Genomic DNA, 21,996 nt, shown 5'->3' with positions numbered 1-21,996 from the left:
GATAGCGTAATGGGGCTCTGCCACTGACACAAGACCAAAGACCAAGTTTTGGATCTCTGCTCTTCCTGTTCAGTAAATCAGCACCTATTCAGTGAGGAGAACTAGGGCCCACACACACGCACCTGAACGGTGGTATTCTGGAAGCCTGTTTGAGCCACACAATATTATTTCATGGCCTCCCATCCATCATGGCTTTGCATCCTCCAGGTGCAGATATCAAGAAGCCATTATAACCCCCCCCCCCCCCCCCCCCCCCCATGCAGAAAAGGTGGCTACAATATGTAGCCTTGGTGCTTCTGCAATTCCCTGCTGCCCAAAGAGTGTATAACAAGGAGGCATGTAAGCACCACCCTCCCCACTACAAGAGAGGTTGTAGAACAAGGTAACCCAGAAGGAGAAAGCATGGGACCCTTGGAACGTGGGACACGAATGAAGCGCATCATGTAAGGCGGACACATTGGGTAAGTTAAACCCCCTTTGGCAGTGGACAGCTCAATCTCATTTAAATTTTTATTCCGAGTAGCTATATACACATAGCTACTCAGTATGATCACCACTAAAGGTGATAAGGTAATCTCTACCCCCCAATGCTGAAAGGGTAGACTCTGCACAGACTGCCCACACAAGGTACAGCATTTAGAAGAAACGGGGATGCTTAACAGAGGAAGAACCGGAGGAAGGACACAGTGACAGAGGTGAGCCTCCAGCATGCTCGCAATGCTGCTCACTCTGCACTAGTGTCCCCCATGCTGTGACTCGCCACGATTGTGATGCCGGTCTGCCGACGCAGAGAGGAGCGGAAAATAAATTAAACTCAGCATGCGCCGCCCTCCCACCGATGCCTGCATCGCCGTCATTGCTCAGAAAGCCACCCGACAGTGAATGGTATCGCAGCGTGTGCATACAGGGTGAGAAATCCTCCTGTTCCACATAAGGCGCCTGTAGGCACATGCCTAGAGTGCCTTATGGTAAATCCGTCCCTGGTTCTCGGCCTGTAATGCTACTCAGCATGGCATAATACAAACTTCACTGCGTACTTGTGAAACAGTCACAAGAGAAGTCCTTCAACTCAGAGACATCTGAGCTCCAATAAACCCCCACAGCCTGAAGGTAACCTAGCAGTATGGAAGTACCAAGGGGGCAGATCTGTTTACAATTTTTCTAATTTAAGGGGCAGCTGCACCACGCATATTCTTGTAAGAAAGGGTGAGGCACTAGGAAAGACTCCTCAAGCGACGCAAGGAGAACTGGAGCCAATCTGGTGGCTGAGTACAGCAGTTGCTCATAGTCCCTTTCAATGTGAGTCTGTAGATATTGTGGCCTCCCAAACTGGGGGGAATATTAGCCAATGAATACTTAACCCATAGCAATTTTCTGGCACCTTTACTATATGCCACTACTAGCTCACACACCTACTTACTACTACACCTTAAAGAGACCCAGTATCCAGGACACCCCTTTTCCCCTCACTTAGGAATTCCAACATCTTTAGTGACATATAATGTGGGTGACAGCATTAGTGGGCACCAGACTAGTGACAGTGAAGGAGAAGGAGTGGGTACAATGTATAACGCAGGCTTGAGTCTCACTCCATAAACAGGTGGGCACAGGTCCTCCTTAAAGGCACCTGCTAGTCTTTTTCCCTCATACCTCCTAAGAAAGGTGCAAAAAAGTTCCAACCCAGTTTAGACTGTGTTCAACCCAGTCTAGGAAGCCTCTGTGGACTGAACATACCTCATCACGATTACTGTAGGTTTAGTTTTAACAGCCACAGAAGATCTACTGATGGTGGAACTAAGCAGTAGATTTTCCCCACCTGAATCTCTAAAGCACAGAAGAAACCAGTAGTGAACAATAACAAAAAGTTGAAAACTCAGTTTTGGGGAGGATTAGCACTTCTTTCCCTTTTCCCATGTTTAAAACATCGGAGGAATGTTGTAAAACAATAGGACTAGCCTAATGATCAGAAATTTATACTTTAAAAAAAAATACTGTATATTCTGGTGTATAGGAGTACTTTTTAACCCAGGAAAATCTTGTCAAAAGTCGGGGGTCATCTTATACGCCAGGTGAATTAGTGTCTTATAGGGTAGGTGCTGAAACTTCCGAACCAGACTGGAGATTCTGCGGTTGCCGCATAGAGTGGGGGGGAGCAAAAAACCGTCTGCGGCAGAAACCCGCCGTATGCAGCAACAATATGAAAGCAGCAAGGGTGGTGCTGTACAAGTAGTCTTGGAGACAGAAATAGGTGACTAGCCCAAGCAGGTTTTGTATAGAACAACCAGCCAATCGCCGGTAAGTTACATCGCTTGCCATGACTGGTTGGTTGTTGTATACTGCATACCACACACAGTACAGCACCAGTATCTGTACCTGTTTATACAGTATAGCACCAGTACATACAGTACAAATGTCCAACAGTCAAGAGGGGTGGTCTTATACGGTGAGTATATCAAAAAATGTAAATTTTAACTGGAAAAGTTAGGGGTTGTCTTATGCGCCAGAATATACAGTACATAGTTGATAGAGGGACACCAGCCCCTTAACCTCCCTGGCGGTATGCAGTTTTAGAGGCTGAGTCCGCGGGAGGATTTTTTTAAATTAAATTTGCGCTATGTGCCTAAGCTAGCTGTTCGCCAGCTAATTATCTCTCCCAAGCCCCCCGGCACTCAACTAAACCCCCCGATCGCCGCCGGCAATATTTATCCCTCTGCGATCCCGCGAGAGCCGCAGCTTCAATCGTCGCTATGGCGACGATCGGACATGACGTAATCGACGTCATGCGCAGTATCCTCCCCATAGCGAAGCCTGGAGGTGAAGGCTGCGGCATCGCAGGATCCCTGGGGGGTACGTATTACGGCAGTGATCGGGGGCGATCGATGGGGATCGGAGGCACTTGGGGGACATAATTAGCTAGCGAAGTTCTAGCAGAAGAATATAGCGCAATTTTTATTTTAAAAAATCCTCCCGGGGCTATGTGATCCCCTGCAGCAACTAGCCCGACCGCCAGGGAGGTTAATGTCTCCTCACTGGACTTTGAAATTTGAGGCTCCAGGTTCTTGAATCCATATTATAAATTTTGGTAACACATGAAGAGCTTTCACAGGTAGGACGGGGTGGACACAATTATAGGGTTGCCCCAGCCGACCATGGAGGAGGAATGAACATAAACAAGACTATTGTAAAACATATCTTGTTTTACACAGACAAACACAAAATGTACAGAACAATAAAACCTTAAACGTGAAAACAGAATTGACAATGTCGCATAGAAGATGAGCTCAGATGACAGGCTGACCCCTTACCACAAGCAGCCATAAGGCAGGATAGGCTACAAGTGGGGCTTCTGGCTGAAGATCATTAGCAGAAGTGGAAGCATTGGGCGGGGTCATGGTGTTAGGAGACGAGATGATGCTTTGTTATTACTGGAAGCTGAAGGATGTAGTGTTGATAAGGTCTGAGGACGATTCTGAGGGCTTCTCCGGAGATTATCATCCATCTGCAGGAAGAACAAAGCAACCCTGAGTGACATATGTTATTCAAGCACAAAAGTGGAAATACTGTTCACACGGATGTTGCAATATGAAAAGGGCAGCAACCCTTTACAGCCAAAGCAGCTTTAGGGCTCAAACCCACTAGCAGCACTTTTTGCCAGTGTTTTGAAAACGTTGTACCATTTACTTCAATGGGAATCGCAGTAAAATCATGGTAAAATTGTTAGCAGTAATTTCAATTTGATTTAATCTGCCAGTAATCTATTATTGCTCATACATTTACAATCAATTAACTTTCAATTCTGTAAAAGATATATTGATTAAAAGTCTGATTAAACATGTTCAAAAATGGGATGGAGACAGGACAGAAGTAGTGGGGGATGGATGGCCCATAGCTTTGTGCAGCATCAAGCAGTACAGCACTTGTAGTATGAATGAAGCTTGATAGATTTCTGCTGAAACTTCTCAAACATGAGCTTGCCATGATAAGTGTTGATCACTATCCAATTCTAGTGGAATAGCGATCAATCGGCCAGGCATATCAAGCCTTAATTGACATGCATATGGTTAATGGGGATAAGCAAGCAAAACGGATAAGCTGGGGGCTACCTAAATGGGGGAGGGGGTTTGGGCACCTTTGGGTACATAAAACTGGAGGGGGGGGGGTGCACCCATTCGTATTGGTGGCATACACATCTGTCTACCCAATACATCTGGCACATCTAGCTACGCAACAACCTCTGGCGGGGGGGCGAAGGGGGGATTCTGCATACACCATTTGTTGGTACATGTGCAGCTCTGGGCCTTCAAATGCCTCTCAATGATCACCAAATCTCTCTGTGTGTGCTGTGCAGGTAAGGAAATTTCTAGGTTTCCTAGAGAGCAAAATGGTAGCCCTAATGACTGGCCAGCAAGTAGAGACGACACCGCACTAGAGAAATTATGTAAGATATGCAGAACATGACAGAGGCTCAATGAAGGCGTTCAGAATAGCGTCCAACCGCAACACTAACTCTGAGAACTCTATGGCAGGCTTACTTTAAAGCGGTATTGTCACCATAAAAATCAAATTTCAACAGCAACTAGTCTGAGTGTATTAAGTGATAAAGATGCTAATCCTGCATTCAAAACTTGCAAAACTTTTTCTGCTGGAGTTATCACATACTTTAGAGCCAAAGAGTTGAATGAGTTCTTTTTATCTATAATATATTCTTCCTCTTCCATTTATTACCCTGCCTAGCTTTCTTATCTGAAACACCTCTGCTTACTTGTGTTTACAAGCAAGGTTGAGGTGACTCAGCGATTGGAGGATAAGACAGTGTAGTTCCTAGTATACACCTCAGTGGGAGTGTCTGAAGACTCTGGGAGGAGGGCAGCTAAAGAATACACAATGAGCTAGAGAAGGGATGGGGAGAAAAGAGTCAGGGAGGATAGGATGTCAGCATTAGCTTGGCAAGATGGCCACTGCCTAGAATAGGATTTTTTGCTTTTCCTTTATAAAATTCACAGGAATCAGTACATGGATAACACAATACATCTGTTATGCAAGTCGAAGTAGTATTTATCTACTTATATATGTGTTTTTTTATTTCCAGGTTAGCATGGGCGTTTAAGCTATGCCTGCACAGTGGGATACTTGTAAAATGATCAGAAGTACAAAGGTAGTAATCTATATCATGGTGCTACAGAACTGTGTTTTATAAGACCTGTACAAGCTGCAGTTTTATTGTCACCCATTTAAAGTCTCCAATAAAAAAAGAATGGTAACAAAAATAGCGTCTGCAGCATGTGTTCTTCATCATGTAAGGTATCTGAAACAATGAAAGTGACAAAACGCCACTTTCTATTTTACAAGCTAATGGAAAAAAAACACAAAAGAAACTCAAACTGAAACACGGAAAAACGGTTTTCAACATCTGTTAAAAACACAAACACATGTCATTATATAATTATACTCATGAAAAAAGTACATCTGAGAACCACATGGAGATGGAATGTAGTTTTCAGTGCAGACGTGTAAGCATTCCCTAAACTGATCACTAAAAAGTGATACAGTGGCCTTAATTCTGCTAGAGTTATCAAACAAATTACCTCAGGTGAGGTAATGACATTTAGCAATTCTGGTAGGTTTTAGTCACATTTTACTTCATGGAGGTAAATTATGAGGTAATTTGCATTCATTTTACCGAAAATAGCTATTCTCAGAAATTAGGGGGCATGTTAGCATATAATTTACAGATCAGTTTAACCTCCTTGCCGGTCTAAAAAATCCGGCAAGGAGGCAGCGGCGCACATTTTTTTAATTTTTTTTTTTTTTAAATCATGTAGCGAGCCAAGGGCTCGCTACATGATAGCCGCTAAGCGGCGGCATCCGCCCACCCACTCCGATCGCCTTCGGCGATCAGAGTATGCAGGGAATCCCGTTGAGAACGGGATTTCCTGCAGGGCTTCCCCGGTCGCCATGGCGACGGGGCGGGATGACGTCACCGACGTCATGGACGTCATAGGGAATCCCGATCCGCCCCTCAACGCTGCCTGGCACTGATTGGCCAGGCAGCGCAGGGCTCTGGGGCGGGGGGGAGCGACTCGGCGCGGCGGATTGCGGCGGATCGGCGGCGAGCGGCGGCGATCGGAAGTTACAAGCAGCTAGCAAAGTGCTAGCTGCTTGTAACAAAAAAAAAATTATGCAAATCGGCCCAGCGGGGCCTGAGATATCCTCCTGCGCAGGTTACCCCGAGCTGAGCTCGGGATAACCGGCAAGGAGGTTAAGACCTGCCTGTACCTGGAGGTAAAGTCAATTTGTATGAAGTTTGCAGTTTTTAGTGGAGTTCCTATTGCCATTTTAGTGTCGTTCCTATTCAGGCTGTGTAGTAGAAAAGAATAGAAATACAACTTAAAATATTTACTGGATTTTTTTTTTTATATGGGATGCCTATAAATATACTTTCCATAGGTTGCTACATAATCAAATATACCTTCCCCCCTCAAAAAAACAAAAAACAAAAAAAAACCACATCTTCCAAAGACTATCCTAACTTATGGAAGACAATTAAAGACCACTATTTATTTACTGCATGCTTACCGCTGAAATACTTCATGTTTTACCACACTTTATGCATTTACCTCATGTTTTACCTCATGTTCAGAAATGGAGAAAAATCTTTCAGAGTTGCTAAAAAAGAGGAAAATACTACACGAGGTATTTTACCTACAAAAAAAATGTTTACCTCACATAGCTACCAGAATTGAGCCCAGTGTCTTATATAAGGTCTATTATGTTCAATAGTACAAAGATTTTAAACTTGTAAATGTTACATTATACCAAAACAGAATCATGCTGTATCCATACCACTGTGTGTTGGCCATTCCCCCCAATAATCACAATTTGACTTTTGCTTACAGTCAAACTTTCAGACAGGAATAGACAAGCTTGTCGTGATGTTGCCTTCTCTTCCCGATGTCTTAAGGGGAGTGAGTAAGGCGGGGAAAGGGAGGAAATGGGAGTGAGAAAGGCTGGAGTTGGACAGCAAGGCTACCTCTACCTTTCTGAAAAAAAGTGATTACGGTTACCAGGGGAAACATGGAGAGGCATGGACAACACACAGGAGTATGTGGATCCTTGTGTAACAAATATGCAGCTTAAATGTTTGACTACTTTCAATTTCAGCTTTGTCCATGTTAATTTTCAGAAAGCGGGAGGAGGGTGGGTGTGGAGGCAGTCAAAAACATGAGCTGTTAATGTAGCTAGATCATGAGCAGAAAAATAGATCGGGGCACTGCCAGCGTATGATGAAAGATAAAAGAGCTGATAATTTGTCCAAGAGCATAGGTGTAGATGGAAAAAAAGGAGAGGTCCCAGGACTGAGCATTGGGGAACGCTGACAGAGAGGGGGCGGCAGGAGGAAGTGGTGCCTAGATGTGCAACTCTGTAGGATTTTCCAGAGAGATAAGAGGAAATCCAGGAGAAAAAAACCCCCAGAGGAGAGGATTTAGAGAAGCTGATGAGAGATACAGAAGGATGTAAATTGAGTATGTGAAACCTTTAACGGTGGATAAGTAATTTTGTCCATAAGACATTGACTGGGAAAGACTATTCTTATAGAGACTGATGTGACCGGGACTTGGGTGATGCGAGCAGAGTGGCACAAGAATGAGGCTGCGTTAGCTGCACACTGCATTAGGCAGCACAAAGTTTCAGCAGGTAAATACTATTCGATTGGATCCTTGCTGTGTAGTGGTGCATGATGGAGCCGAGAAATGAGGAGGAAGGATGGCATTCTAGCACATAATGGCAGAATGGAGCACAGAAAGGAGGAGAAAATACGGAAGTGTGACTTGTGATGGAATGGAGAAAAAAAAGGAGGAAGAGAGGTGTAGTGATGCATGATGGAGTAATGAAAAGAGGTGGAAGGACAGTGGTGTGAAAAATGATGGAGCAGAGAAGACAGGAGGAAACACAGCATAGCGACGCATGAGGAAGCGAAGAAAGGAGGAGGAAGGACGGTGGTGCAACGCATGATGGAGTAGGGAAAAGAGGAAGGAAGGATGACAGTGATGCATGATGAAACAGAAAAAGGAAGATGAAGGATGGTGGTGTGACGCATGATAGAGTGGAGGAAAAAATAGAGAAAGGAGAGTGTAGCGGCGCATAATGGAGCGGAGAAAGGAGGCAGAAGGACTGTGTGGATGATGGAGCAGAGAAAGGAGGAGGAAAGATGGTAATGTGCCACATGATTGAGCAGAGAAAGGAGGAAGAATGGTGTAGCTACGCATGATGAAGTGGATAAAGGAAAAAGGAAGGACGACATACTGACTGGCTTGATGGAATGGAGAAGGGAGGAGGAAAGACAGCAGTGCAACACATGATGGAATGGAGAAGGGAGGAGGAGAGACAGCAGTGCAACACATGATGGAATGGAGAAGGGAGGAGGAAAGACAGCAGTGCAACGCATGATGGAATGGAGAAAGGAGGAGGAGAGACAGCAGTGCAACACATGATGGAATGGAGAAGGGAGGAGGAAAGACAGCAGTGCAACGCATGATGGAATGGAGAAAGGAGGAGGAAAGACAGCAGTGCAACGCATGATGGAATGGAGAAGGGAGGAGGAAAGACAGCAGTGCAACACATGATGGAATGGAGAAGGGAGGAGGAAAGACAGCAGTGCAACACATGATGGAATGGAGAAGGGAGGAGGAAAGACAGCAGTGCAACGCATGATGGAATGGAGAAGGGAGGAGGAAAGACAGCAGTGCAACACATGATGGAATGGAGAAGGGAGGAGGAAAGACAGCAGTGCAACACATGATGGAATGGAGAAGGGAGGAGGAAAGACAGCAGTGCAACGCATGATGGAATGGAGAAGGGAGGAGGAAAGACAGCAGTGCAATGCTTGATAGAATGGTGAAAGGAGGAGGTAAGACAGCAGTGCAACGCATGATGGAATGGAGAAAGGAGGAGGAAAGACAGCAGTGCAATGCATGATGGAATGGAGAAGGGAGGAGGAAAGACATCAGTGCAACACATGATGGAATGGAGAAGGGAGGAGGAAAGACATCAGTGCAACACATGATGGAATGGAGAAGGGAGGAGGAAAGACAGCAGTGCAACACATGATGGAATGGAGAAGGGAGGAGGAAAGACAGCAGTGCAACGCATGATGGAATGGAGAAAGGAGGAGGAAAGACAGCAGTGCAACGCATGATGGAATGGAGAAGGGAGGAGGAAAGACAGCAGTGCAACGCATGATGGAATGGAGAAAGGAGGAGGAAAGACAGCAGTGCAATGCATGATGGAATGGAGAAGGGAGGAGGAAAGACATCAGTGCAACACATGATGGAATGGAGAAGGGAGGAGGAAAGACATCAGTGCAACACATGATGGAATGGAGAAGGGAGGAGGAAAGACAGCAGTGCAACACATGATGGAATGGAGAAGGGAGGAGGAAAGACAGCAGTGCAACGCATGATGGAATGGAGAAAGGAGGAGGAAAGACAGCAGTGCAACGCATGATGGAATGGAGAAGGGAGGAGGAAAGACAGCAGTGCAACGCATGATGGAATGGAGAAAGGAGGAGATAAGACAGCAGTGCAATGCATGATGGAATGGAGAAAGGAGGAGGAAAGACAGCAGTGCAACACATGATGGAATGGAGAAAGGAGGAGAAAAGACAGCAGTGCAACGCATGATGGAATGGAGAAAGTAGGAGGAAAGACAGCAGTGTAACGCATGATGGAATGGAGAAAGGAGGAGGAAAGACAGCAGTGCAATGCATGATGGAATGGAGAAGGAAGGAGGAAAGACAGCAGTGCAACGCATGATGGAATGGAGAAGGGAGGAGGAAAGACAGCAGTGCAATGCTTAATAGAATGGTGAAAGGAGGAGGTAAGACAGCAGTGCAACGCATGATGGAATGGAGAAAGGAGGAGGAAAGACAGCAGTGCAACGCATGATGGAATGGAGAAGGGAGGAGGAAAGACATCAGTGCAACACATGATGGAATGGAGAAGGGAGGAGGAAAGACAGCAGTGCAACACATGATGGAATGGAGAAGGGAGGAGGAAAGACAGCAGTGCAACACATGATGGAATGGAGAAGGGAGGAGGAAAGACAGCAGTGCAACGCATGATGGAATGGAGAAAGGAGGAGGAAAGACAGCAGTGCAACGCATGATGGAATGGAGAAGGGAGGAGGAAAGACAGCAGTGCAACGCATGATGGAATGGAGAAAGGAGGAGGAAAGACAGCAGTGCAACACATGATGGAATGGAGAAAGGAGGAGGAAAGACAGCAGTGTAACGCATGATGGAATGGAGAAAGGAGGAGGAAAGACAGCAGTGCAATGCATGATGGAATGGAGAAGGGAGGAGGAAAGAGAGCAGTGCAATGCATGATGGAATGGAGAAGGGAGGAGGAAAGACAGCAGTGCAATGCATGATGGAATGGAGAAGGGAGGAGGAAAGACAGCAGTGCAATGCATGATGGAATGGAGAAGGGAGGAGGAAAGACAGCAGTGCAATGCATGATGGAATGGAGAAGGGAGGAGGAAAGACAGCAGTGCAACGCATGATAGAATGGAGAAAGGAGGAGGAAAGACAGCAGTGCAACGCATGATAGAATGGAGAAAGGAGGAGGAAAGACAGCAGTGCAACGCATGATAGAATGGAGAAAGGAGGAGGAGAGACAGCAGTGCAACGTATGATGGAATGGAGAAAAAAAAAGGAGTCAGGATGGCGTAGTGGTGCATGATGGAGCAGAGAAAAGAGGAGAAAAGATGGTGGTACGGTGCATGATGAAGTGGATAAAGGAAAAAGGAAGGACGACATACTGACTGGCATGATGGAATGGAGAAAGGAGGAGGAAAGACAGCAGTGCAACGCATGATGGAATGGAGAAAGGAGGAGGAAAGACAGCAGTGCAACGCATGATGGAATGGAGAAAGGAGGAGGAAAGACAGCAGTGCAACGTATGATGGAATGGAGAAAGGAGGAGGAAAGACAGCAGTGCAACGTATGACGGAATGGAGAAAGGAGGAGGAGAGACAGCAGTGCAACGCATGATGGAATGCAGAAAGGAGGAGGAGAGACAGCAGTGCAACGCATGATGGAATGCAGAAAGGAGGAGGAGAGACAGCAGTGCAACGTATGATGGAATGGAGAAAGGAGGAGGTAAGACAGCAGTGCAACGTATGATGGAATGCAGAAAGGAGGAGGAGAGAAAGCAGTGCAACACATGATGGAATGGAGAAAGGAGGAGGAGAGACAGCAGTGCAACGCATGATGGAATGGAGAAAAAAAAAAAGGAGTCAGGATGGCGTAGTGGTGCATGATGGAGCAGAGAAAAGAGGAGAAAAGATGGTGGTACGGTGCATGATGGAGCTGAGAAGAGGTGGAAGCACAGCGGTGCATGATGGATTGGAGTAAGGAGCAGAACAACATGTTTGAGGGTTAGCGTAGTTTTACAATTCAGTGTGACGGACCTTCAAGCAACTCGGGGGTGCCTGTACACACACTAGACTTTTGGCTGAGAGGACTCCAAACAGCTGGCCAAGTACAGTATAGCGTGTGCCTGTAGCGTCATACCATGTATTGCTCAGCAGCCAGATTGCATAGGATATATGAACAGCCCAGCTCCTGTGTGCCATGCGGTCATTCAATTACATAAAGGAACAGCAGTGTTTACAACAGATTACAGGTGTTCAGGGCTTTCTGTAATCTGCTATTAAAAGGCTTTTAGCGGTGGCAGAAGTAAGGACTATCGTCGTTGGCTTGGGAGCCGTTTTTTTTTTAGGGAAAGGAAAACCTTCAGGGAGAAAAAAAATGGTTTAGTTGGTTTGCATAGATTGCCATTTGGAAACCTCCAATAGCTCAGTAGCGCCAGCACATCTCATTTAGCACAGCGGAGGAAACAGCCGCTCTGTTTATAGATCCTTCCCTGTGATGACATCACCACCGTCTCACATAAAGGATGCCAAATTTGTGAAATCAGGGTAATTGAGAAAATAAGGGTTTGTTATGAGCCGCTGGAAAATATGACTGGTCTGAATGCAAAATATAATCAAAGTGGCATGCCAACCGGATAGAAAGAGAGCTTTGTTTAAGTGATTCAAGAGTAAATCAATCATATCACCAGCCTTGTCCACGAACAAAACTGTTTGCATTCCCGCAGCCGCTGTCCCTAATCACACAGGAGCGGGATTGACTCTCTAACGGGTTCTCTATGCCAACAGATTGCTCTATCCCCTTCACACCTACCTAATTCCCAGAAATAGGAAATGATTTTCCAGATGAGTACCTATAGGGAATAGCGAGTGAGCTGCGATGGCATTAACAGATGTGCATTGTTCAGCTCTCTGGTAAACTCTGCCTATTTCCATAGCTAGGCACTCTGAAGCCAAATGTCACCTGCAATCCTACAAGGTGTGTGTGCTCGAAGCAGGAAAAAAAGGAGGAGCACTTTAAGAAAAATAAAAAAGGACATTTCGCACCCCAAATTACCGTCTGTGACACAAATTGCGGCTTTTATGATGGCCTCGATGTGCTGCAAACAAGGTAACTTTTGGCACCTGGCGGCACATGAGTAGCGGCAATGATCCAACGATCACCGGTTACAGGCAACTATTTTAAATATCAGTGCACGATAGAATCCCGGGCGTCGGGGTGGCAGAAAGGCAAATAGCGGCATTGCATAGCGGGAGCCGAAAGTTATCTTTTTGCCACATTTTGCAGCCTTGTGGTGATGGTGGTGGGAGTAAAGGTTTAGGCACCATTAGGGAGGGTCTTAAGGTTAGGCATGGGGGGGGGGGGGGGTCTTAGGGTTAGGCATCAGCAGAGGGAGGGTTCTGTGTGAGAGTAGGGTTAGGTTAAACCTGTTAAGGACCATGTGCTCAAACCCCCCCCCCCCCCTAAAGACCTGGCCATTTTGTACAAAATGGGCCACTGCAGCTTTAAGGGCTTGCTGCAGGGCCGCACAACACAGCACACAAGTGATTTCCCCCCCCCCCTTTTCTCCCCACCAACAGAGCTTTCTGTTGGTGGGGTCTGATCGCCCCTCCAGATGTTTGTTTATTTTACTGCAAATATTTATTCCCTTTATTTTTATTATTACTATTTTTTTTTTTATTATTTTCATTGTCCTCCATTCCTCCCTCCTTCCCTCCCCTAGCCAATCACTGTGGTCGGCTGTCAAAGGCTTCAGCCTAAGACAGCGGATCACCCCCGAGCCCACAGAGGGGACAGCCGTGTCACACGGCTGTCCCCGGTACATCGCTGTACAGCAACGCAGAGCTGTACAGCAATAAAAGACGGCGGTTTCGGCGCCAACAGTCTCCGAGCGGCGATCGCTGCTGGGAGACTAAAGGCAGAGCCTCCCAAGCGGAGATGCGCGCGCTGATGCGTGCGTGATCTCCTGCAAAACACTCCCACAGGACTTTCTGTTGGTGGGGTCTGATCGCCCCTCCAGATGTTTGTTTATTTTACTGCAAATATTTATTCCCTTTATTTTTATTATTACTATTTTTTTTTTTATTATTTTCATTGTCCTCCATTCCTCCCTCCTTCCCTCCCCTAGCCAATCACTGTGGTCGGCTGTCAAAGGCTTCAGCCTAAGACAGCGGATCACCCCCGAGCCCACAGAGGGGACAGCCGTGTCACACGGCTGTCCCCGGTACATCGCTGTACAGCAACGCAGAGCTGTACAGCAATAAAAGACGGCGGTTTCGGCGCCAACAGTCTCCGAGCGGCGATCGCTGCTGGGAGACTAAAGGCAGAGCCTCCCAAGCGGAGATGCGCGCGCTGACGCGTGCGTGATCTCCTGCAAAACACTCCCACAGGACTTTACGCTGATCTGCGTTAGGCGGTCCTGGGGGAGCCACTGCGGTCACGCCCATCGGCCTGACACGGTCTTAAAGAGGTTAAACAAGTCAATATTACAGATATTTTGCTATCGGATATCAGAAGTAGAAAACCGCTAATTTTAGCGAGATTCTACTAGCGGCAAACCCTGCGCCCCTTTTTTCCAGGCGCTTTTTTTCCCATGTATGTGCGTGTGCTTCCTGAACACAGGAATTAAGCTGGAATTGTTGCTATGGAGGATAAACTCTACTAGGGAGATAGGAGGGGGAGGAGATCTCTACCTACAAAGGAATACCATAGCATGGCACAGGGGCGCAGTGAACAGCACCCTCGCCTTAAAGCAGTGGGTCCCTGGTTTAAATACGGGCGAGGAAACTACCTGCATGGAGTTTGTATATTCTCTCTGTGTTTTAAGTGGGTTTCTTCCCATATTCTATAAAAACATACAGATAAGAGAATTGGCATCCCCCAAAATTGGTCTTAGATTAAAAGAGAAAAATTACTAGGATAGGGATCCAGTGTGTGTATCCGATCCGCCAGGAGGATCAATTTGGCCAAGCGACTGCCAATAGCTTTGTTCTCCCTACCCACCCCACCTGACGTGTGATGTCACACCTGTTCCGCTCCAACGGCCCTCTGACCCCTCCCCCCACTCCAACAAACCACGTCATTAGCCTGCAGACTAATGACACATTCATACAGCCTCAGCCCAGCGACGTCACATGAGGGATTGGGCCCCATCTAGTGTGTGAATGGTCTTTAATCACTACTGATGTGTTGGTGGGCATTGGGTGACACCTGTACTCACAAAGTTGCCATAGAGTATTTTACCCTAAACTCTAGGTCAATAGCCGGTGCCTGAATTACGTATTCCCTTTGAGTTGACACCTCGGAGGGGGAATAACATTAACGCCACCCAGGCGCCATCTGCAGCTTGGTGAGCAGTCTTCCGGCTTCGCCCTGCACTGAAATTTAGCCGAGCCCATTTCAAATGTACACCTAGACTAAAGGCCCATACACACGGGCTACAACTGTTGCTGGAAACACATGGCGCACGCATGTTGCGGCAACAGGTCCTCCATGTGTATGAGGTGCGAGCAAGCAACTGTTGCTAATCAGAGCTGTCTCCAGGCGATTGACTTGGCCAATCGCCAGCAACCGTCCCTAGTCTCAAGTCGGTGCGGTCGTGTGTATGCTAGTCTCTAGCAACTCTTGTGAGTCCGACAGTTCATTGAACCTGCGACAGAAGTTGCAGAGCAACAGTTTCCGCTATGTTGCAGACAGGTTGTTGCCGCGTGTATACAATTGTTGCTTGTATACAACTGTCGTTGCTGGAACTGTTGCTTGTCTCCATGCAACTGCAGACATCCGTGCCTCATGTGTATGTAGCTTAAAGAGAGTCTGAAGCGAGAATAGATCTCGCTTTAGACCTCATAGATAGCTAAAACGCCGCTATCCCGCGGCTTAACGGGGGTCCCTGTCCCCCCAAACCCCCTCCGTAATGCGGGGGAGCGCTTCCTGGTTGGGGCAGGGCTAACCGCCGCAGCCCTGCCCCACGCGCGTCTTTCAGCGCGCATCTCCGCCTCTCCCCCGCCCCTCTCAGTCTTCCTTTACTGAGAGGGGCGGGGGAGAGGCGGCGATGCGCCGCTGATAGACGCGCTGGGAGGCTGGGCTGCAGCCGTTAGCCCTTGCCTCCAGGAAGAGACAGCCAGCGACCATTTTCTGACCAACTTTTGCGGTGGGTGGGTTGGGGGTGAAGGGACCCCCGTTTAGCCGCGGGATAGCGGCGTTTTAGCAGGGGCACACGTGCCCCTGCTATATATGAGAGCTGAAGCGAGATTTAGTCTCGCTTCAGTGTCTCTTTAAGGGCCTGTTACTACTACAATCCTACACTATTTCAGGAATGCTGGAAATTGTAATAACGTGCATCCTTTTTACAGAAGTCCCATACAGCTCTTCCGCCTCATGAGACGTTTCACATGTAATGGGAGTTCAGCAACAACCCTTATCCCCAATTCTTGGGGTAAGCTGAGAGTTAGATTTAAAAAAAAAAAAAAGAAAGAAAAAAGGGGGTAAAATAGAGTACAAAAATTTTTTCTTTACTACTTTGTTTTATTTCTTAGTAGTATCCTAAGGCTCCAGCTATACATACAAATAGCTCTTGTTGAGTTTTTCTTAAACGTCTTTATGAGGAACAGTCATGGCAATGAGAGGTTCCATCAATTATTTATTTGCATTAAAACAACCCTTTAATCATGGCAACATCTGCCGGTCCCAAGCCTCAAAGAACAATAGCTACGCTTGGCTAAAACAAAAAGAGAAACACTCAGAGCCCAATATAGTGTAGTATGTATTGGATTTGATGGATAGTGTAAGTAAATTGATACTCACAAACCAGGGTTACCCAATAGGCAACCACTGTAAATGCAGGTGGGGAGATTAAGACCTGTCCCCACTCAGGATTAAGAAGTCGCTCTCTGTAGATCGCTAAGAAGGGGGTATATCACCCCTCCACCAGGGGTGGACACAGGTATCGCAGGAATTGAAAAGAGGCGCTAGGCTGAGACATAGACACTTGCTGCTGTATGCTCCATCCCCTATTGCCTGATGAAGCGGGGCCACACCTGAAAAACGTGTTGCAACTGGTTTTTGGAGTATATTAATAAATCTAAACCTTTGAAAATGTACAGTTTCATGTCTGCTTTGAGGAGGTAAGTCCACCACTGCCTCCTCAGCAAGTTTTTAGCATATGTTATCCTATTGACCCCTCTAAGCCAAGTATTGCAGGAATTGAACAAACAGGCCAGCTGCAGATTCCTATTTAAGGTACTGTACTGCATAGGGCACCCACGTGAGGATTGTCCAACCTATAGCTAAAGTTCCCTCTTACTGCATCTCACAATTCAAGGTCTTTACTGCGGTCTGTGTCATCAATTGAAAGATATCCCTTCATTTCCTAATGAGGTGACTCCAAACATCAGTAAATTGTCAAAGGACAGGTTTACGCGAGAGAGACATGGAGGCTGCCATATTGATTTCCTTTTAAGCAATACCAGTTGCCCGGAAGTCTTGCTGACCTTTCATGCATCAGTAGTGGTGTTGGTGGATGGATAGTGTACTGGTCAATGCAGTGTACTCCGTGTACTGGGTTCAAATTTCAGCTCTTCCTGATCAGTAAGCCAGCAACTATTCAGCAAGGAGTCCTTGGTCTAGACTCCCTAACACTGCTACTGCCTACTGAGTGCATCCTAGTGGCTGCAGTACACAAATGTTATTTGTCTTGTCTAGTGTCTGAATCCCACACCTGAAACAAGCATGCAGCTAATCCAGCCAGACTTCAGTTAGAAACCTCTGATCTGCATGCCTAAGGCTTGTGTGACAACGGTGCCCATACATCTACTGAACAGACAGATCTCTCTCTGCTCGAGTCTGATTGGAGAGAGATCTGTTAGCAGCCATAAACTGGAGGCAGATTCCTGATTTTTCAGCAATCCACCTCGTGCTGCCGCCTCGTTGCCCTCGGCCGCTGTCCAGTCTAGTGTATTTGGGTTTGCACCCCACGTGGTTGCCGGTGCATTTGCACCAACAACCACATGGTGTGCTGGCAACCTTGTGGGGCACGAACCCGGAAGAGGAGTCTGGATACAGCGGAGGAGAGTTAAAGTATCAGTGCAGGGGAAGGGGGAGGAGTGCATTACATGTACACTAGGGAGGACAGTGGCCATGAGTTTTCGGCACTTTCATGGTTCGCTATCGCATGCTGTTACCGCCACCAGGCCCGGATTTACATCACAGGAGCCTATAGGCACAGATGTCCTGGCACCTTAGACTTCACTGTCCATGAACCTACAAACCCCCACTTAGCCATACTGCAAGTGTACTGGCTGTCCCAGCTGTCACTTCTCCCTTACTTCCTTTGCCCATCATAGGTAGCTACAGGTGCCCCTTAGCATTAGGTAGCCAGAGGTACCCTCAGTATTAAGCAGCTAGACGTGCCCCTGACTGAAGGGAGATCTCAGCAGTGGCATGCCAAGAGCAGGGTGAGTAACCTCTCATTTACACTCTTATCAGGACTCTACATAGGGAAGGAAGGAGGGAGGCCCTTGGGGAGGTGAGTGAGCCGCCTTTCCTTCATCAGGCTCCTGAAGGCACGTGCCTACAGTGCCTTATGGTAAATACGGCCCTGACCGTCACTCACCTAACCGAGCATGTCCAGTCGATACATTTGACAAATTTCAGGCCGAAATTGGCCGAACAGTCGATCGGGCATGCTTTTGGCGCAGGGCTGTGGAGTCGGAGTCGTGGAGTCGGGCAATTTTGGGTGCCTGGAGTCGGAGCCGGGGAAAAATGCACCGACTCCGACTCCTAATGAATTTGTAACTGTAATTAAAATAGAATATGATAAAATGTTCTATTTCTCAGATAATAGTCATTAAAAATAATGTATATATATATACAGTATACTGTATATACAGTAATAGCTGTGCTTAGTCCACAAAAATGAAATAAACCAATCAAAATTAGTTACTTGTGCTGCTTCAATAAAGCAGTCCCCGTATTTTTAAGGTCAGATATACATATCTGATTGTGACTGTACAGTATATATGATGTGTACACAGGAATCTCCTATATATGCTAAATAACATCTATGCTGTAAGAATAAAGCCTGATGTGTAGCCGTGTCACTAATAGAGATGGTCAACGAGATGGAAATAATTCTGCGTTGATGCTGATTTATGCAAATGTATGCACTCCCTTTGCTGATGAAATCAAATAATTTGATATGTTGTTAAAATTTGGTTTGGTGACTACAAATTAAAGGGTAACTGAAACGGATGAAAAGTAAAGTTTTATACATACCTGGGGCTTCCTCCAGCCCCCTTCAGGCTAATCAGTCCCTCGCTGTCCTCCACCACCCAGATCTTCTGCTATGAGTCCTGGTAATTCAGCCAGTCAGCGCTGTCCGGCTGCATGCCGCTCCCACAGCCATGAACATTCTGCACCTGCGCAATACAGGTGTAGTATGCTCCTGGCGGCGGAGTGTGTGCATGCGCACTACGCCCGACTGGCTCAAGTACCTGGACTCATAGCAGAAGATCCGGGTGGTGGAGGAGGCCAACGAGGGACTGATTATCCTGAAGGCGGCTGGAGGAAGCCCCAGGTATGTATAAAACTTTAATTTCATCTGTCTCAGGTTTACTTTGTTACACAGTAGTACTATACTCTACATATGCACTCCCCACAGAGCTGCAGGGAATCCACTGAGAATGCTGTGCACATTGAACACAGGGGTGTTGTCTGTTTACAATCTCCTCATTCCCCTGCAGAGTACCTGCACATCATTCTTACATGTACCCACACTTACATTACCTAGGGCCTGATAGATGTTCTTTATTCCGGTTTGTACCTTTTACAAGTACTCTTACCAAGGACTAGTTTTAGTCTAAAGGGAATAAATATAGTAGTCTACATATCCTTCTCACTTCAGTTGTCTTGTAAAATTCCTAAGCGTTGGCAGTTAAGAGACGAATTTCATGTTACATACTTTTAAATCAACAAAATTGTAATATGCAAATTAGAGGAGTCGGAGTCGGTGGAATCCTCCACAGCCCTGTTTTGGCGGCACAGATATTCTTCCAATTTGATATTATTGAATGGCTGCCAAATTTATAGATGTATGAACACCTTAAATGTATTAGAGGTAGAGGATTAGCAGGACAGCCAGGCAATGTGCAATGCTTAGAAGGAAACGCATACGTCAGCCGTTACATCCCTCTCACTGCAGATGTCCTTAACTACTTCCCCTCCCCCAGGACGAGTAACTACGTCCCTGCAAAATGCCATATCTCTGTGCAGGGATATAGCTATTACATCCCTTCCCGCTCGCCCCAGCCCCCACTCCCCCCCCCCCCCCACGCGATCGTTACCGCCGCTAATCTTTAGCCAGGAGATCAATGAATGGGAACTTAGTTCCCATTCATTGATCTAAGTCCCCATATGAAAGACCACCATTCATAAAAGCAGATACTTACACATCCATGCATTACTTCCTCTATGTGTAGTAATACTATGCGTGGGGAAGTTATGCACGAGGACATCTTGTGGCCAAATAGTACAACCAAAAACATGTTTTTTTTTACTTTTTAAATTGACTCCTTACCTCCCACACTCTCCAATAGTGGCCCCACATTTCTTTTTTGTAAAAAAAAAAAAAAAAAAATTAAGAGAAGAAAAAACTAATCGTAACCTCAGGGACTGAATTTTTAAATATGTATTTCAAGAGGGTATATTACTGTTATTTTATAAATGATGGGCTTGTAATTAAGGATGGATGCAAAACTGAAAAATGCACCTTTATTTCCAAATAAAATATTGGCGCCATACATCGTACTAGGGAAAAATTGTAAACGTTGCAGTAACCGGGACAAATAAAATGTGTGGAGTTTAATTACAGTACACGCATGTATTATTTTGAAACTATAGTGGCGAAAACTGAGAAATATTGATTTTTTTTCCAATTTTTCCTGTTGAAACACATTTAGAATAAAATAATTCTAAGCAAAAAGTACCCCTCAAAGAAAGCCCAATTGATGGCAAAAATAACAAGATATAGACCGTTTTGTAGTGATAAGTAGTCATAAAGTTATAGGCGAATGAATGGAAGGAGCGCTGACAGTTGAAAATTGCTGTGTTTTTTTTTAAGGTGAAAAACCCTTGGAGGTGAAGTGGTTAAACAGGGAAGACTACAATAAAAACACAACAGAAGTATTTATATATAAAAAAAAAAAAAATACAGCTTTTCCTACTTTTTCTCCTGCATCGACCTTTTTGATTGGATTTCACAGCACTTCATGCCAAGGTAACCTCAATCACCTTGAATGCTTCCCCCAGTTTACCTAAACATCAATAAAAGCCTGGCACATATTTTACACCTTTCCAACTTTACTTCCATTTGCTTTACAGCTGTTTGCCAGGAAAGCTTTTCCCAATACAATAAAGGAGGGATAACCATCTCTGCTGGGGCAAAGACACATACAAAAACACATGGCTTTCAGTGAGCGGTTCCTTGCAAAAACAGTCTGATGAAAGAAAAAAATGGAAGAAAGAAGAATAGATGGTATAACCTTTTCTATGAGGTTGGATTCCTTATTTACAAGCTGTGTGAGTTTCTGTAAGTTTGCATCTATAGCTTCCTGGCCAGCAGGAGATGAGCCTATAGAGAGCCAGAGAAGAAACAGGAGAGAGAGAAGAGCACAAAAGTGTAAAGTGTTAGTATAGAAAGCAATAGAAATGAACACTGTGTATTAAGGATGACAGATCAAAGTTAAAATAAACCTGTGATGAAAAAAGTCCCCCTGGGGTATTTACCTTGGGAGGGGGGAAGCCTCAGGATCCTAATGAGGCATCCCAGTCCTCTTCAGCCTCAGGGATCCAGCGTTGACAGCCCCTGAAAATCTGCTGCAGAAGCAGTAGGGGCTTCAGTATGTGGCCAGCGCAGTAGAGCAAATCCTATTGGACTCAGCTGTGCTGTAAAGCGGAACTGATTGGGCTCGGCTGCCAAGTCTGCGCAGTAGAGTGGACCAGACTGGGCTCAGCCATTTCCGCTAGAGCCCAAGGGGAAGCTTGTGCTGCTCTACCCATGCAGCAGGGATTGGTAAATATTGCTGTGGACTCTTTGGTGGGGCTGCTAGCGCTGAATGCCCAAGGCTGAAGAGGACGGGGGAAGCCTCATTTGGATCTAGAGGCTTCCCCCTCCTGAGGCAAGTACCCTCACGAGACTATTTAAAGGGAGTCTTAAGCCAGTAAAATTACCTTTTTATATTTCCCATTCTTTTTCAGCATTATCATCAAAGATGATTCGCCGTATCCCCCGGCAGAACGATGAATTTAACCCCCGAAATCCGGTGCAAAATTCTATGACTTTCCAAGTCGTAGATTTTGCTGCCCAGAGGAGGCAGAGGTGAGCGTAGTAGCTCTGCCTCCAGTCCAATCAATCTCTACCGATCTCCTCCTCTCCCCCGCCCCTCTCAGTGAAAGAAGACAGAGGGGCGAGGAGAAGCAGAGATCGGCAGAGATTGACTTCACTGGAGGCGGAGCTACTGTGCTCACCTCTGACTTTTCCAGGAAGTAACAGAGGATTTTGCCTCAGGGAT

At 46.2% G+C, this 21,996-nt stretch overlaps 1 protein-coding gene across 1 annotated transcript in view; it reads right to left on the bottom strand.

Annotated features, from left to right (window-relative positions):
* Window positions 1–273: 273 nt before the first annotated feature.
* Window positions 274–21,996, bottom strand: part of MTX3 (metaxin 3) — an 81,412-nt gene continuing 59,689 nt past the window's right edge. The window contains exons 8-9 of the mRNA XM_068271806.1: window positions 20,968–21,056; window positions 274–3,499 (exon numbers count right to left, since the gene is read on the bottom strand). Of these exons, the coding sequence (XP_068127907.1) occupies window positions 3,389–3,499; window positions 20,968–21,056 (200 nt within the window). The 3' untranslated portion in view covers window positions 274–3,388. The remainder of the gene's footprint in view (window positions 3,500–20,967; window positions 21,057–21,996) is intronic.

Source organism: Hyperolius riggenbachi, chromosome 1, assembly GCF_040937935.1.
Source record: "Hyperolius riggenbachi isolate aHypRig1 chromosome 1, aHypRig1.pri, whole genome shotgun sequence".
NCBI lineage: Eukaryota > Metazoa > Chordata > Amphibia > Anura > Hyperoliidae > Hyperolius > Hyperolius riggenbachi.
Note: the sequence above shows the minus strand (reverse complement) of the source record. Positions and strands in the feature narration are given on the sequence as shown.